Source organism: Podarcis muralis, chromosome 11 (assembly GCF_964188315.1).
Source record: "Podarcis muralis chromosome 11, rPodMur119.hap1.1, whole genome shotgun sequence".
Classification (NCBI taxonomy): domain Eukaryota; kingdom Metazoa; phylum Chordata; class Lepidosauria; order Squamata; family Lacertidae; genus Podarcis; species Podarcis muralis.
Window position 1 is genome coordinate 51,819,077 of NC_135665.1, and position 16,858 is coordinate 51,835,934.

At 43.3% G+C, this 16,858-nt stretch overlaps 1 protein-coding gene and 1 long non-coding RNA gene across 2 annotated transcripts in view; one reads left to right on the top strand and one right to left on the bottom strand.

The window, feature by feature from the left end:
- LOC114606319 (uncharacterized) overlaps positions 1-12,563 on the top strand; it is a 57,656-nt gene extending 45,093 nt beyond the window's left edge. The window contains exon 4 of the long non-coding RNA XR_003708835.2: positions 12,492-12,563. This is a non-coding gene — a long non-coding RNA (uncharacterized LOC114606319). The remainder of the gene's footprint in view (positions 1-12,491) is intronic.
- LOC114606317 (E3 ubiquitin-protein ligase NEDD4-like) overlaps positions 1-16,858 on the bottom strand; it is a 122,859-nt gene that overhangs the window by 4,846 nt on the left and 101,155 nt on the right. Inside the window, 6 exon segments of the mRNA XM_028748412.2 lie at positions 857-930; positions 6,230-6,325; positions 9,017-9,087; positions 11,029-11,150; positions 14,106-14,335; positions 16,169-16,234. Of these exon segments, the coding sequence (XP_028604245.2) occupies positions 857-930; positions 6,230-6,325; positions 9,017-9,087; positions 11,029-11,150; positions 14,106-14,335; positions 16,169-16,234 (659 nt within the window).

Below are 16,858 nucleotides of genomic sequence, written 5' to 3' on the forward strand. Positions count from 1 at the left end.
CTGTTTCACTTTACAGCCTGACATTTAAATAGCTTTGCGTGCACATGCTTCAAAGTGCTTCAGATATGCCCTTTCCATATTAAGAGGTATGCCATGCAGAGATGGCATGAAGTTAATCTTGCGGTTCCTATGGAGATTGTAGTCTGTTTTACCATTATTTGGCTGAAAGAAGATTAATCTCTCCATCAAAAAAACAACCCGGTGGGAATTTGGTGCCTCCCTTCATTTAACATGCCTGTATTTCAGAGGAAGGACCAAACAAGATGTTATGCCGAGTTCCGGGTCATTCTTTTCCATTTTTGGAAGTCTGGAGTGCGGCTAGCTGGCCGCTACTCCACAAAAAAATCTGATTTTCCTGTAACAACTTTTCTTCTGCTCCTCCGTACATCTCCCATTGGTTGCTTTTTATTTTAAAAGAAAAACTGGGTTTTAATCTGGGAATGGCTTCTAGTGAAGTCATCTCCACCCCCATCATTCACTGAGATCCAGCTCCGAGGGCCTTCTGGCGGTTCCCTCATTGCGAGAAGTGAGGTAGGGAACCGGGCACAGGGCCTTCTCGGTAGTGGCGCCCGCCCTATGGAACGCCCTCCCATCAGATGTCAAGGAAAGAAGCAGCTATCTTATCTTAAGACATCTGAAGGCACCCCTGTTTAGGGAAGTTTTTAATATTTAATGCTGTATTGTTTTTAACACTCGATTGGGAGCCGCCCAGAGTGGCTGGGGAAACTCAGCCAGATGGGCAGGGTATAAATAATAAATTATTATTATTATCTTTGAAGTCCAGTTTGAATAGCTAAACTTCTACGGCTGTTAAACACCACACTGAGTACATAGACACACACACACACATACATACTCAATGTATTCCCTTTTGTTTTCATTTGTGACCGTGATTTCTGATCCATTCGGCTTCAAGTCGACTTGATATGTCTGTAAACAAATCAAAACAAAAAATGCGTTAGCTATAAGGAGACGTCTGTAGAAAAGTATTGCTACAGCTTTCAGGCACCAATTTATTACATTTTAATGAACAAGCTCTCTGAATTTGTAATGCCTATGGAGGGTTGTGTTTTGCTGGTCAAAATGTTTTATGCTTACGGATGACCTCGAGGAGGACAAATGGATGTGAAGTAATGGGTAAATCAGAATTCAGCACCACGATTTCGTTAGCAAATTCAAGGGAAGGCAGATTGGCGTGTCATCTGCTCAGTTATAAAGAATTTGATAGTGTTCAGCAGGGACTTGGAAGGCAGCGTTAGGAATGCCTCTTCATGTGCTGTTTGGCATCTCTTCAGAAGACTCGGCACAGCTGCTCTCTAATGGTCCCAGGATATAAAGCATCAACGGTGCCCATGGAATTGGCTCTTGCAGAACGGCTCGAGCATCCCATAAATAAATAAATCCCCATTTAGTGATCACGAGGCCTCCTGCTGTCAAAGGCTCCTAAACACAAGGCAGGTCCATATCTATTTATTCCCACCAATATACAACTGGCAGCCTTGCAGAGTAACGAACGTTAAGGAGGAAAAGACAGATTCTCCGTTCAAGAAGTTTACGTAATGTAATGCAGGCAGTGGGAGATCCATTTCACGCATTACATTTTAGATACATCACACAGATAGTCAACGGCGTGCCCTCTAGATATTGTTGGACTACATCTCGGTCCATCGGTCCAACATGACCAATGGTGATCAGCTGGGACTGATGGGAATCCAACAACCTTGGAGGGCACCATGTTATCTACCTCCGCTTGAAGGCATGCATATGGGAAAATGTGTTTGCAAACATATGAATAAGACAGGTGAATGTTTGCCAGGCAGCTGAGATGGACTGCAGCTCACATGTTGGAATATGCACTAACATAGGGATAGGGGAACCTCAGGCCTAGTGGACAAATACAGCCCCCCCCTTTCAGTCTGGGGCTTGAGACTCTCCCCATGCTATATCCATTACTAGCTCTCCTCAAGTGGGGGAGTAGGGCTGGGTGATATATCAATATATCATCCAAAACCGGTTTGAAGTCCATATCGTGATGTTGGTTTCATAATTTTTGACCTGGCAATATATTGCAAACCATGATGTGTGTGTGTGCATGTGTGCGCTATGCAAAAATCACAATGTGGGGAAAACTGTGAGGCCAGCCAATGCCTCTACGCGGCTCCATCCTCATTCCCGACATTGTGATATATCCGTATATAGCAATGTTTAGCTGGTGATATATTGCGATATTGAAAACTAGATATTGCCCAGCCCTAGATTCTACCTAGTTGGAATGTGCCCTTCCAACTGTGAAAATTCCTCTTGGTTTCCTGCATATAAGATGGCGATATGTGTTGCTTGCTTGCTTGTGGATAAAGAAGCCTTTTGACTTTTGCATGGCTGAGATATAGCCTATTGGACAAAGGTTAAGAGTTGCATCTGTTCCTTCTGACCTTGGCCTCCAGATCACCCTCAGAAGGGTGGTCCTCAGTCTGAAAAATGTCCCCTATGTAATGCCCCTTTCATTACATATTTTTACGTGCCAAGCAAAAACATTTCTCTTTAAGCAGGCCTTTAGCAGATTAACATTCTGTGTTCTTTTAAATGTGCCTGTGGGTGTGGTTTGTTCTTGTTTTCATTACATATTTTGTGTTCTCATTTTGTATTTTTATGTTGTGAACCACCTTGTGATCATCAGAGAAATAAGTACATGCAATGCATGAAATGAGCCTTAAGGATGTTTCCAAGATGAAATATATACTTCATACTTCATGATTTGGAGTAATTTTTATGGAGGAATGTGCTTGGCACTCTTTACCAGCAACATCTAATTTTTTTTGGAAAAAAATCCATATTGCTTTTAAAGGGAAAACCCATTAATCAAATTAGTTGTTGCTCATATATCTTTCCCGCAAGGCTAGTGTTGATTTTCCTTTTGGATATGCATTGCTTCAGCATAAGAATTCCAAAGTTTGAATTGGAGGGGGAAAAAATTAAACTAGAGAAGTTCTTGCAATATTTACATTAGATCACTTCTTTGAGTTTCATATAAAGCAGATAACCTAGTTATTCTGAGCTGCAGAATCCTGAATCCGGAAAATCCCACAATGATTTGCAATTCCTGGATGGCCTGATACAAATTCAGACCGGCATTTAGACTAGATCAAGTGTGATAAAAGTGAAGGGAGAAACAGATGAGCCTCCTTTCATCTATAGCGGAAGCAAAGCACTCATGTCCTCCTAAAAACTTGGGATATATTCATGAAGCGTGCTCTATGATGAATCATAATCTGATATTGGTAATGGCCAGGAGAAGGAATACCCCTCCCTCTCATGAAACATTGGGTAAATTGTGTTTTCATCACATTAACAGTTGGGAATTTTTATGTCATGCTCATATTAATGTTGTGATACATATGTCCTACATATGTAGGAAACGATGGTCACTTCTGGTGCCTATTGGTGGCACTCTATAACTTTTCCAGAACTGGCTAATCTATAGTGGTGTTTGGATGCCAGAATCCTAGTACAGGTAACTCACATCTTATGTTTATTTTGCTTACACAATTGTAGTTTTTTTTTGGGGGGGGGGGAGAGAAATAAATAAACAAATGGAGGAGAGTGAAGGAAGCCCACTCTCAATTTATTTATTGCCCGCCTCACCTGTGCAAAGCTACAATCGAGGGCTCACCCAGCTTTGGGATAACATTTGCTTTTATTTATTATTTAGTTGTGACATTGACAGCTCACATTTCCTCCAAGTAGCTCAAGGTGGAGTAAAACCCTCTGGGTTTTATCTTCACAAAAAAACCCTATGAGGTCTGTTAGGCTGAGAGAAAATTATTGGCCCATGCAAGCTGCATGGAAGAGTGGGGATTCGAACCCGTGTCTCCTAAGTCTCAATCCAACACTCTGGTTGCGACACCACACTGGTGTCAAGCCTGCAGTACTATAACCTTTTGAAATGAATGGAGATTGCAGGGCAGCAATGTTAGGAGTTTAAACACTTGCTGGAAATCTGATAAAAAAAAATTAGCAACACCCCACCCCCCAAACAAAAAAAGGGGTGCTCTCTCGCACACCCAAATGCAGGTCAAAATGGATAGAACAGAATGTCAAATGCACTAGAATGAAGAAGAACACATGGATTGGTTTCTAAAAGAAATAATAACCCCCCAAATATATTTGGGTACTGCCTGTATGAACACTTGCTACCAGAACATTGTCTGCGAAGAGGAGGAACACCACATGGCAAAAAGCTTAGAATAAACCTGAGCACCAATGCCACGCACTGCTCCTAACTCATTCATTATTATTACCCCCTCCCCCAACGCAAGAACCGCTTAAAAAACATGAAAGACAAACGATGTGCAAAAATTTACAGATAATTAAAGAGGAGGCAGCAGACTGAAAGAAAGCAAAGCCTAATGGGGCAAATGCTTAGCAATAATTAGCCTGGAGAAACCACATGCAAGAATCAAAGCCCCAGAACTGCTATCTGGAGGAGAGAGAGCAGCAAAGACAGAACAAATGAGACGTGTGAAAGAGCATTTCTTTAAGCAGAAAGGGAAAAGGACGATGACACAAGGCATAGGAGAGCCAAGGACAGATTCTAATTATCTTGTGTCTCTGTCCATCTTCCCAGGGCAATGGAAAAGAAAGAAAGGAGGGTAAAGCTAGAGAGTATCGTATTTTTCCGTCTATAAGACGCCCCCATGTATAAGACGCCCCCTAAATTTTGACATTTTTAAAGGGGGAAAACCTACACACGGAAAAATATGGTAATTGGGAAGAAGCTGTGGCAAGGTAGCAGCAAACCATCTTTAAGGCCACATTTGAGGGTCCATTTCACTAGGTCTCCTATAATGCACCAGCCCAAGACATGCAGGCGATTGCAATTCACAACCTATTTACTTCAAATTAGTTCTGCATTAAAGCCAGCTGAATTTTTCTGGAGTGAATGAGTTGTAGATTATACAACTCATTGTATAGTCATTGTACTGTGTACACCACCGCAACTATTGCACCCGACAACACAGTTCGAATTTTGCAAAACCTTTACAAGTTGTTGTGACTTTTGTCTCCTAAATTGCACATCGCTTCTCTCAACAAGAATCCCTTTTTGCGAAGCTCTCAGCTCCCCGGTGGTAAGAAAGTAAAATGAGAAACTGTTGAAGCCGAAGCAAAAAGCAAGCAAACACAGACTTCGAAGGTGCTGTGTTATGTTATGGTTGTCTGAATCATGATGGGGGGAAACTCAGATTTAAATATTCAGAATTGCTCTTTTAACATTTAAATGATTGAAAGTCAAATATAAAATAATAGATTTCCATTATCAAGAACCTGGTGAACTGAACAAACCAAGACCTCAACCACACAGTATGGGCCAGAACACAAGGGTATAGGAATCAGGGCTCCTAAACCTCTCTTGACACAAGACAGCAAAACATGTCGCTTCTGTCATAAGAACACAAGAACATCCCCGGCTGGATCAGGCCATGGCTCAACTAGTACTACTGCTTCTGTTCTCACAGGGGCCAGCCAGAAGCTCATGGGACGCCATTAGTCTTCCTCACTATGCAGATACATCATTTCTATATATCGTTCCCACACTGGCAACAGGGGCCTCCAACAATACTTTGGACTGGCTGTATTTCTGCTGAAGTCCACTCCAGCCGAAAGCAGCATTTTTTTGAGATTGCTGTGCTTAGTTCTTGGAACCCTTTGAAAAAAATCTGACACTATCTTGAAGGAACTAGAAGACAGTCATTATTTGGAAAATGCAGTGTCAAAGCAAGGCAAAAGTAATATAAAAACATTCGACTTGCTACACAGCCATTATTCATTCTGGTCTTCTACAAAAGGCCTTCATTGGAAAATCTGGAAGATGCTTTGTCATTCTCAGATGCCAAGATTAAAGCATTTTCTCTCGGTTGCAATCCTAACATCTTTCCCCAATAAGGACTGCACATTGTCTCATTTGGGAGCCCATCAACAGTCTTAACCAACTCCAATGGTGGTCACTGAGGAATTGTTAAGTGTCTTCTGGCTAGCAGTTTTTAAATGTTCTCTCGAAAATTGCTACTGATATTATCAGCCTTGAGTTTACACATCGAGGCCATTGTCACACATCTGGGTGGCCATCCCTGGGGTGAGGCATGCTCTTCAATGGCTTATGTGATGCTGAATACATAACACAGGCCAACATCTCAAAAGAACAAATGCAGTAATTGGAGCAACTCTCACATACCTGCCCAAAGTTTTCTTCATCTATGCAAAACATGAGATCCAGCTCTGTGGGGTCGTTTTCCAGGATCCATTTCAAGGAGTTGTAATATTCACTGTCCTATAAGTAATGGTAGCGGTTCCCATTAATCATTTCCCCCCAAAAGACAGCAAAAGACTTTACAGCAATTAGTGGGTAAGAAAAATAACAAAATAAATAATTGCAGTTTCTGGAAATGTCTCACAACAAGTGAAAATATGAGTGCTGTGAATCACTGCTGGGCTTTTATTATGGCAACTGCAACTCCTGACAGACAGGATTGATAATCTGAAGCTTCCAGCATGTCTCAGCTAGCGCAGAAACAGCTTTTTGATCCTATTAGTTATTCTGATACCTTGTTGTCATTTTTAAAATGTGTGTTTATTCTGCCTTGGTTTGCCATTATTCACATTGTTGTTTTTAATTTACAGCCAGCAAAGGGTTTATAGTATGGAGGGATCCCGTGGTGTCCTGTGTGTTGATGGAAAGCTCTTTGATCCAGCAGGGGTTTCCATCAGAGAACGGGGGGAGAGGCACTTTTTGCTGGATTTTGCTTCATGCAGTCGCCCGTCTCCCCCTTTTCCACCTCCAGTGGGTTAAAGGAACAGGAGAGGAAAGTGCCAGAAGGAGGGGGAAATAGGCAAAAATCGCCTCTCGCGCTGTTCCACTGATGAAAGCCTTTGCTGGATCAAAGAGCCTCCTTTCAATGCAAGGAACACAATTCAGTACAAACCTATATGAGGTAACACGACAAGAATAAAAATACTGGCATACACCACTCACTGTTTTGTTTTTGTTCTTTTGTCCTGATCCATTAATATCTGAATCAGGGGCCTTTCTGCTCTGTGCGTGCATTCTTTGGGGTTGTTGGCTGGTAATTCGGAACTACAGCCTCCCATGTTGTTTTTGCTGTGTTAGCAGCAACAAAATGACCTCCCCGGGGTGCAAGCCTGGGCAGTGTGTATGGAGGTCCTGGGCTACCCAGACGACAAGACCCACCTCTCAACCTCTCTGATATAGTCCTAAGGAAAGCAGAGCAAGACGTGTGGCACCAGTCTGGCTACAGGAGTTGACAGAAAGAGGTGAACAGGACACCATCCAACCATCTTAGGGACTCGGCTCTGGATTTGTGTAGGGTTTATTCCTTAGGCTTTTCTTCTCCCAAAGATGTCCCACAGAGCAGCAGGAATTATTTTGGGTACGAAATGAATAACTTGGTACATTGCACCAGCCTTCTATAGGTATGTACACGTTGCCCTTAAGCATTGTATGTACATCTGGATGGTCCATCATTTCCTTTTGACCTGGATTTATGTTCCATATAAATAAGGTAACTAGTTGCGCGGAAATGTGGGTGGGGAATGGCATTAGAATGCATATTGGAAGTGAGCACCACAGAGTGCACAGAAGTTGCATCCTCACTCAGGTGCGCATTCAGATAAATCCCTAAATGCACATTCACTTTATGCCCAGTGTCAATTAATAAGCACACACAGAATCACAGAATTGTAGAGTTGGAAGGGACACCCCCCTCAAGGCTAATCTAGTCCAACCCCCTGCAATATAGGTAAATGCAGCTGTCTCACAGGGGATTGAACCTGCAACCTTGGTGTTATCAGCAGCATGGTCTAACCACGTGGTTAGAGCTATAACCACGCTCCTAGCCTTTCACCCAAGAAGGTATGGCTTATTTATTAATTGACACATTTATATCCCAAATTTCTAGCGCAAAAGCAGCACTCTGGACAGCTTAGAAGATTAAAAAGTAGGATTTAAATCGTCCCCCCAAGCTGGGTTTCCTCTCAATAATCCTATGAGGTAGGTTAAAGTTAAGGGACCCCTGACCATTAGGTCCAGTCGTGGTCGACTCTGGGGTTGTGGCGCTCATCTCGCTTTATTGGCCGAGGGAGCCGGTGTACAGCTTCTGGGTCATGTGGCCAGCATGACTAAGCCGCTTCTGGTGAACCAGAGCAGCGCACGAAAACGCTGTTTACCTTCCCGCCGGAGCGGTACCTATTTATCTACTTGCACTTTGAGTTGCTTTCGAACTGCTAGGTTGGCAGGAGCAGGGACTGAGCAATGGGAGCTCACCCCATCGCAGGGATTCGAACCACCGACTTTCTGATCGGCAAGCCCTAGGCTCTGTGGTTTAACCCACAGCGCCACCCGCGTCCCTATGAGGTAGGTTAGGCAGAGAAATAAGACTTCTCAGTACCACTGGGTGAGAATTTGAACCCAGGCCTCTCCAGCCCATGTGTATCACCATGGCATGTAGTGCAAAACCAAAGCAGAGCTGAAGCGTGTGGCTGGTCCTGCTGCTGCTTCGATGCCAATAGCAAAGTCATTGTTTAGCTTGGCATTAGGTGTGAACCAGGAATCACGATCCGTCTCGCCCAGAAAAGCCATGGGCAGTAAGCCAGGAGCAAATCTTTGCAGCGGCTTGTGGTTTCTCTGGAAAGGCTGCGGTTTTTACAGGGAGCGCTTGCACGTTCGAATGTACCGAGCAAAAAAAATATTGCAGAAATCTTTTCCTGTTGAATTTAATTGCATTAAGGGCTTCACATTGCTACCTTGTCAGGCAAGGGAACACCTCACTGGAGACAGAGAAAGAACAAAAGCTAAGGAGCACATTTGTCCTGAACCTCAAAAATACTACCCTTGTGCCTCAAACTGTGAAGCTTCCAGGAAGTATTGGCATTTAATAATTTCCCCAGAGAAGCAGAAACGCACATAAATGAAAACACTAATAAGCTTTCCAAGTGTTCTACTTACCACAGACTCCATGTCTTTCAGGGTTATTGGCTTTCCCAGCATCATCTTGTAGAAAGGCCTAATGAAGAAACCTGAACAGGCAAAGTAACAAAGTTTAATTTAAAATGGTAGCCTCTCTCTAGAGCAATATATAAAAGAAAGGGGCGTTTTCAAATACCTAGACAAGGCAGGCATAGCAAAGCTGCCAGCGGAACTGGGGGAAAAGAGAAGCAAGACAAAAATATGACAGCAGGCTGTCGAGGGAAAAAACAACACACCCATCAGCTGAAGGGGCAGTATATTCAACACTGGACATTTTGCAGGGATTAACAACCCACTGAACGAGCCGATAACTTGAAGTGAAGCCAAGAGCTTGGTCCCTGTAATCCTTAGGTAGAATCCTGATCAAGAGTGTTGCTCTCCCCAGGGCAGTCCTGGGTCCGTGCGTGTGAATCGGAGCAGCAACAACAATTTATTATTTATACCCCGCCCATCCAGCTGGGTTTCCTCAGCCACTCTGGGCGGCTTCCAACAGAATATTAAAATACAATAGTTTATTAAACATTAAAAGCTTTCCTAAACAGGGCTGCCTTCAGGTGTCTTCTAAAATGTCAGGTAGTTGTTTTACTCTTTGACATCTGGTGGGAGGGCGTTCCACAGGGCGGGTGCCACTACCGAGAAGGCCCTCTGCCTGGTTCCCTGTAACTTGGCTTCTCGCAGTGAGGGAACCGCCAGAAGGCCCTCGGTGCTGGACCTCAGTGTCTGGGTAGAATGATGGGGGTGGAAACGCTCCTTCAGGTATACTGGACCCTGGGCACTGCACTTTGGGGGTCCCTGTGTCTTAACGTGGCAACAGCAGCAGCCTGCTCTCTGAGAGGGGGTCCCAAATGGCAAACAATAGCCGTGTGGGAAGGAAGCCCTTTTGCATCTCTGGGGAAGGCAGGTGGGAGGAGGGGCAGGGCCCCATGGCCGCAAGCTTGCCAGTGTAGCTGCACAGGGGAAGGAGAAGATGGAGACTGGTGGAACAGAGAGTCACTAAACCTACATAACTTACACAGCTCTTCAGAAAGCAAAGTTAAAACGTCGGTTTATATCCTAGCGATGTTTTGCATAACTGCCGCTTTGCTTTAGCCTGCAGTGAGTAAGCACTTTCGTTCCTTGATCTAAGATGTTGGATTAAAGTTTTTGGGTGTAAACGTGCATGTTTGAGTGATTGCGCCATTCGATACATGAAATGCTACGTGCAGGGGTTAAGAACAGGGGTCAGCAAACTTTTTCAGCAGGGGGCCGGTCCACTGTCCCTCAGACCTTGTGGGGGGCCGGACTATATTTTGGGAAAATAAATAAATGAATGAATTCCTATGCCCCACAAATAACCCAGAGATGCATTTTAAATAAAAGGACACATTCTACTTATGTAAAAACACGCTGATTCCCAGACCATCCGCGGGTCGGATCTAGAAGGTGATTGGGCCGGATCCAGCCTAGTTTGCCTACCGATGGGTTAAGAAGATCGTTGAGGAGCTGCAAACTCCTCTTTGTGCACCATCTCAGTAAGCCATATATTTTGGCTTATTAAGAGGTGCAAAAAAGACCGATGGCAGTTTCCAAAGGGGAAAGGTACATAAGGTTACACCCAACTGCAGGTTTTTAGTTTCCCTTGCTGAGACCTGCACTACCCCTGTGAAAGCAGCTGTGGAACAGGAGAAATTTAGCTTGGTTTGTTATCAGCTGTGCTGCAGAAATAAACAACAGATTTTTAAAAGGTGACACCATTTTGGTATGGCGTTTTACACAGCTGCTGCTTTTGCAGCGCCACCTTAATAAATTCTTTGCTTTTCCCAAGGTGTTTATATGGAGGAGAAGATATTGCTACTCAGCAGAACCTCTGAACTATTTACATCGCTCATTTTATTTTGCTCCATGAAAAAGCCAGTGTTAAGCAGAATGGCCATAAAACAGCGAGAGGGCATTATAGCATTTAATCCATGTTATGAATTACTTCTACAGTCACAATCTTGTATATTACTCACCATCTAAAAGCTTCCCATGAAACACTGCCAACCCGGCAACTCGTCCAATAAAGGTGAAGTAAGACAAATGGTCTTCATTACAAAGACCTGAATTAGGATTGATCTGCAGAGTATAGTTGTCCCTTAATTTAAAAAAGAAGAAGAAAAAGAAAAGGATATAAGAAATTGGCGTCACATCTGGCTGGCTTTCGCTTTTTGCCAAGCGGCACAATATTCCTTCAGAGATGTAGCTTATTTGATACACACACCGGGAACATGCAAGCTATTCAAATACTTGCTCCCATATCAAGCTAACAGACAGGAGCATTGTGTGACACCTTAAAGACCAACTGGTTTATTGTGTGTGCAGTCACTTTCCTGGTGCAGATGAGATAAACAAGCAAGATCCCGCTGCTATGTGCAGTAACTGTACTGATATTTTATACATGTTGAGTTTTCTTTATGTTACTGTAGGCTATGCATTCTTACATTTCAGTGTCTTTTCAGCCACTTCCCCCCCCTCTCTGTGCGTACACACTTAATGCGTTTGATGAAGTAGGCAGAAGTCCATGGAAACTTATGGCGCACAAGTTAATGGTTAATCCTCTTTGAGTTTGCTGCAGCAGACTGACCCGGCTATCCCAGCATGAACTGGGAATATTTCCATTATTCACCTCCAGAGAAGGTGTGTATATTATTTTTCTGCCCAAGGGCCACACTGAAAGCTGACCACCCCTCTGAAGGCTACATGCGAGGCAGGAGTAGGGAGCGTGGCCAAAATGACCCCTCCACACACAGTCACTGCCTGCAGAAACCCACAGCGCTTTTTCTCTCCCCCCATAACAGCGCTGAGCTGGGAGGAGAAGTTTGTCTCCTGCTGCAGCACTGCTGTGAGATGGAAGAGCAAGGGGAGAAAGACCCCTTCTGAACTAGAAAAACAGGCCCTTCCCTGCCTGGTGCAATAAAACCTTAAGACCTCCTGCATCTCTTAAGACCTTGTAAAAGCACTGCTATTTCTAAGGGAAGGTTTCCGTGAAGAAACAGGGTCAGTGGTGCTAAACAAGGAAAATAGTTTGTACCATTGCTGGTTCCCTTTCTAACCATTTCTGAAGCCCTGGCCTCATTTGGTGCCCACAGCCAGCGAAAGGAAATCAGTGTGATAAATACAGACACTCCTATTAATCCATTGTCTCAGTGTATTGAACCCATAAAGGGAAGTGATACAGGTATTGACGCCCTGCATGGCAAGTGTTTTCTGTAATCAATTATTCCATCTTTTAAGCAACCTTTTTAGAGTTAACTGTAAGGTGGGACATGGAATTAACTGACCTAGAATGATTTAGAATGTGTGAAACCAAAGAGAGGGAGCAATTATAATTAAGGTTCCTTCATATTACCTTTGGTAAAGGGAAGTTAACAATTGACATAAATGTGAATCACTCCTGTTTTTAATGCCATGATGTTATCGATACGTCTTTTTACAGCACTGCTACCTGAGATTCTGTGAACTGCAGATGCCAACAACTGAATGAGGGACCTTCTGCAAGCCAAGCATGCTTTCCATTCTTCAGTTATAACCATTCCTCTTTCTCTGGCTACTTAGCTAGGCAAGGCCTTGTAAATGTCCAGGTATCATCTCTGGATATGAACGTAGTTTTTATGGTTCTATCTTTACATTTGGTTTTTTATTTTTTGTCTCATGAGTGCGGAAGAGTTATAAAAGGAATGAATACTAAAGGTCTTCAATCAGACATTCAGCCGATTCATATGTATTTGTGGGAGGGGAGTTACTGTCTCGTTTTTATTATGTATTTTGTATTCTCATTTTGTATTTTTCTGTTTTCTGTTATGAACTGCGTTGGGATCGTCGGGTGAAGGGCGATATGCAAATTCAACAAACTAACAACAACAATAAAGGTATAGATGGGTGGAACAGAAAAAATAGCCATTGGGTAAAAATACAAATATGCATAGCACCAAATCAAAGGCTGGCTGAACCACTGGTCTCAGCTCCCCACACCCACAAGCTGTCTTTTAATTATTTTTTTAAAATGTATTTATCCATTCATTTATCAGCTGCTTCCAATTATTATTATTATTATTATTATTATTATTATTATTATTATTATTATTATTATTATTAGAAAATCCATTTCAATAAGTAGAAGGGAATATCTTTTTGTAACATTGCGAGAAGATAACTATAAACAGTACTGCAAACTTGCAAACACTCCCTACCCCTCCTGATCTTGGAGAGAAACACTGGGATGTTTTGTTCTACACCAGGTCTCTGCCTTCTCCCCTAAACTGTGTTTTAACACTTGGCTTCCATCCCCAGGTGTCACTTTAGAATTGTTTGATCATCTAGCACAGGCATCCCCAAACTCGGCCCTCCATATGCTTTGGGACTACAACTCCCATCATCCCTAGCTAACAGGACCAGTGGTCAGCGATGATGGGGATTGTAGTCCCAAAATATCTGGAGGGCCAAGTTTGGGGGTGCCTGATCTAGCAGTAGCAACTCATGGCGACTCTCAGCTTAGGCTTGGGTTACATTCTGTGAGCAGCGCATAAAGCCAAAATTCCATGTAGTCTAAAAACCTTGGGCTCAATGGCAGATAGGATTCCCAAAGTCTTTTTTCTCCAGACACCCGCCCCTTTCTGCCCCCTTTTAATTTTTAAACTTCTTTTTGCCAAGCGCATAAAGCTGAATGCACACAAGTTAAATGCACAAAGGATGCAGGTTATCTGTACAAAGTGAGGTCCAGTGCAAGGAGCCAGCCCCCATTAATTCTGTGTGGCTGGGAAGGAAAATCTTTCCAGCAAATTGAGATCAGGCTACTTAATTTACCCAGGCAAGGAAAAGCAGCAGAAGTCAAGGGAGATCGATCATGTGCAGCAATCTTTGGTAAAGTGAACTGCTGAAAGTATAGTACAATACATCTTCATATTCAGCTCAATAACCAAATTATTTTTGAACGAAAACAAAAATGCACATTGAAAGACAGAAAAGATAAACCAAACTCCCTGGCAGGTCTTCGAGTGTATTGAATTATAAGACAATAAAAGGGAAAACACTTTGTATATGATGAACTTACGTTGCTGAATATTCAAAGAGGCCATAATACGGATTGAACATTTCTTTGGACAAGAGGAAGAACCATTCTCTGGCCACACCGCCATAGTCAAGGCCCTTTTCCGACTCAAACTCTATCCAGAGCCTGGCTTTCAACACATCTGGTCTCTTCACCGACATGATTCTTCTATACGATTCTTCAAAAATGTTATTTCTGTGGAGTTTCATCTCAAATCTGTTCGGTATATCGGCCTTTGGGGAGAGAAACGTATTTCAGTCACTGGGCTGAATGCATTTAACTTATCATTCCCTGCTTGTATCATTAAGAGGGGATAAAACACTTAAGAGCGTAAAATCGGACACAATGTCCTCTTCTATGGTATATGGTGGCCAAACGCAGACCATTTAGAGGTGGTTTGAAAACACATTGATAATATAGTCCTTTGATATAATATTGACTGGGAAAAGTGTAAGGAATAAAAAAAAGAATTTTTACAGGTTCCGGGGATCTTTTGCTGAAAATTGGGAACAGGGTTAGCTTTGAGCAACAAGGATAGTTCAGTCCATGATGCTAAATGTTGTAGAATTCACATTTGAGCTAAAATGGTATTTCAGTGTGCACCTACTCAGATTCCCTGCACTAGATGGGGCCAGAGATTCTGAGTGAGACCCACTGAGTAACGTAAGCCCACTGATATCTTAGTATGATTTTGTTTATTTGTTTATTTTTATTTATTAAATTTATATACATCCCTTCATCACAAGATTATGGGGGTGGGGTGGGGGTTCACATATAGCTATCACCTGCTGTATGTAAACATGTGACGGAAATGTGCATCTAATATTCTAAAAGTCCCTCAGCAACATCATTATCACGTTTTTTAAAATTGGTAATATGTTACTCTTAAACACTGATTTAGATGGAGGTCTAACTTCCAACCAATTTATGTAAGTTGCCTTGAGTACCAGACTGGGAAAGAGCCAGGATAAATAGAAATACACATAGTAAAGGTAAAGGGACCCCTGACCATTAGGTCCAGTCGTGGCCGACTCTGGGGTTGCGGCGCTCATCTCGCTTTATTGGCCGACGGAGCTGGTGTACAGCTTCCAGGTCATGTGGCCAGCATGACTAAGCCGCTTCTGGTGAACCAGAACAGCGCACGGAAACGCCGTTTACCTTCCCGCCGGAGCGAACCGCCGACCTTCTGATCGGCAAGCCCTAGGCTCTGTGGTTTAACCCACAGCGCCACCTGCGCCCCTTATAAATACATATAAATATAAATAATAGGCAAAATCCCATTTAAAGTTCTGCCACAATCAAAGGATCTTAAATGTAGTTAGCATTTAATTTGGACTACAGTTTATCTACCTTACCCAATGATTCCCTGGAAGCTCATAAGCTCAGGTGTGCATCTCTCTCCAGTTCACAAACCATCCCCATTCATTTCAATAGAGGGGGAAACTACTTCACACAGGTACCTGCAGAGCTATAGACTCCACTTTAAGAAAACTTGGAAATCTAATTGCACAGTTGCGGGGCTGGATCAGGACCAGCATCTTGAGAATGCTAATTGTTAGGCAATGCTTCCAGGGTTGGCCCCTCCCATTTTGCCACCGGAGGCGAAAAGCGAAAGTGCCCTGCCCCCCCCCGAAGCCGTGCTTATGGGGGATGCATGGGGGGGGGAGTCTGCTTGAGTATTGGGAAGGGCTGAAGAATACCCTTTATCTTCATTTTTTGCCCTTTACCTTCCCCTCCACATCTTAGAGAACCATTAAAAATGGTGAAGAGATCAGAACCCTCCACCCTACCCTGTCCCTTTTGGAAACGGGAGCCTTTGCCATGATTGAACAATTGAAAGGGCAAGTTTGCAAGATATGCACTGGGATATTGCTGGAAAGAGAGGGCTGTGTGTGAAGTCCAGCACCCTCCCAGCCACCACTGCCTGGGTCCCTCCAGCCCCTGCACACCACATTATGCATCATCAACCCCCCTCAAAAAATAATAATATTCAAGTTGGTACCCCTGGTTCCTTCCAACTCCACACTTCTATGATTCTGAAGACTATCAGCTCCAACCATACTTACTGGTTTCTTTAACTTCTTCCTGAAGTAGTCGTACTTCTGCTTAAATTCTCTGGAATAAGGAACAGCCTGTAAGAAAGGCAAGTGCTATATGTTAGCAAGAAGCATCAACGGAAGATGTTCCCTTGCACTTTGCTTCCACCTCCTTCCTTTGCCCCTTCTATATCATGCCCTGCACAATTCATTCACCCCAAAGCTAGCCAACAACTATGGCTTCTCTTCAAGCAGCCCATGATCGTGGTTGTTGTTGTGGTGGTTGTTATTGCTTCTATCTCATTATTCCTGCAAGGAATGCAGAGCGACATGCGAGGCTCTCCATCCACCCAAATTTTATCCTCACGAGGATCCTGTGAGATCGATCACTCTGAGAGACAGTGGCTGAGTGGGGATTTTTGTCTTGGAACTTCCTCTGTAGTGGGCTAGACTTGGGATCCAAGTCATTACCCCAAAATAATAGGACTTCTCTGGCTGGCCATATAGTCAAGAATGGAAATTGTGGTAAAAAAAAGAGGCTGGAGTCCTACTGAATTCAACTAGACGCTTCCTAGAATATGTGTTTGCGATTACAACCTTAGGACATTCCGGACATTTGAAGGAATATGCATCTATTTTTAAACCATTGGCCTGTTTGGGCCTTTCCCACAGATTCTCTCTTGTCACCCCATTATAAATACAGTGGTACCTCGGTTTAAG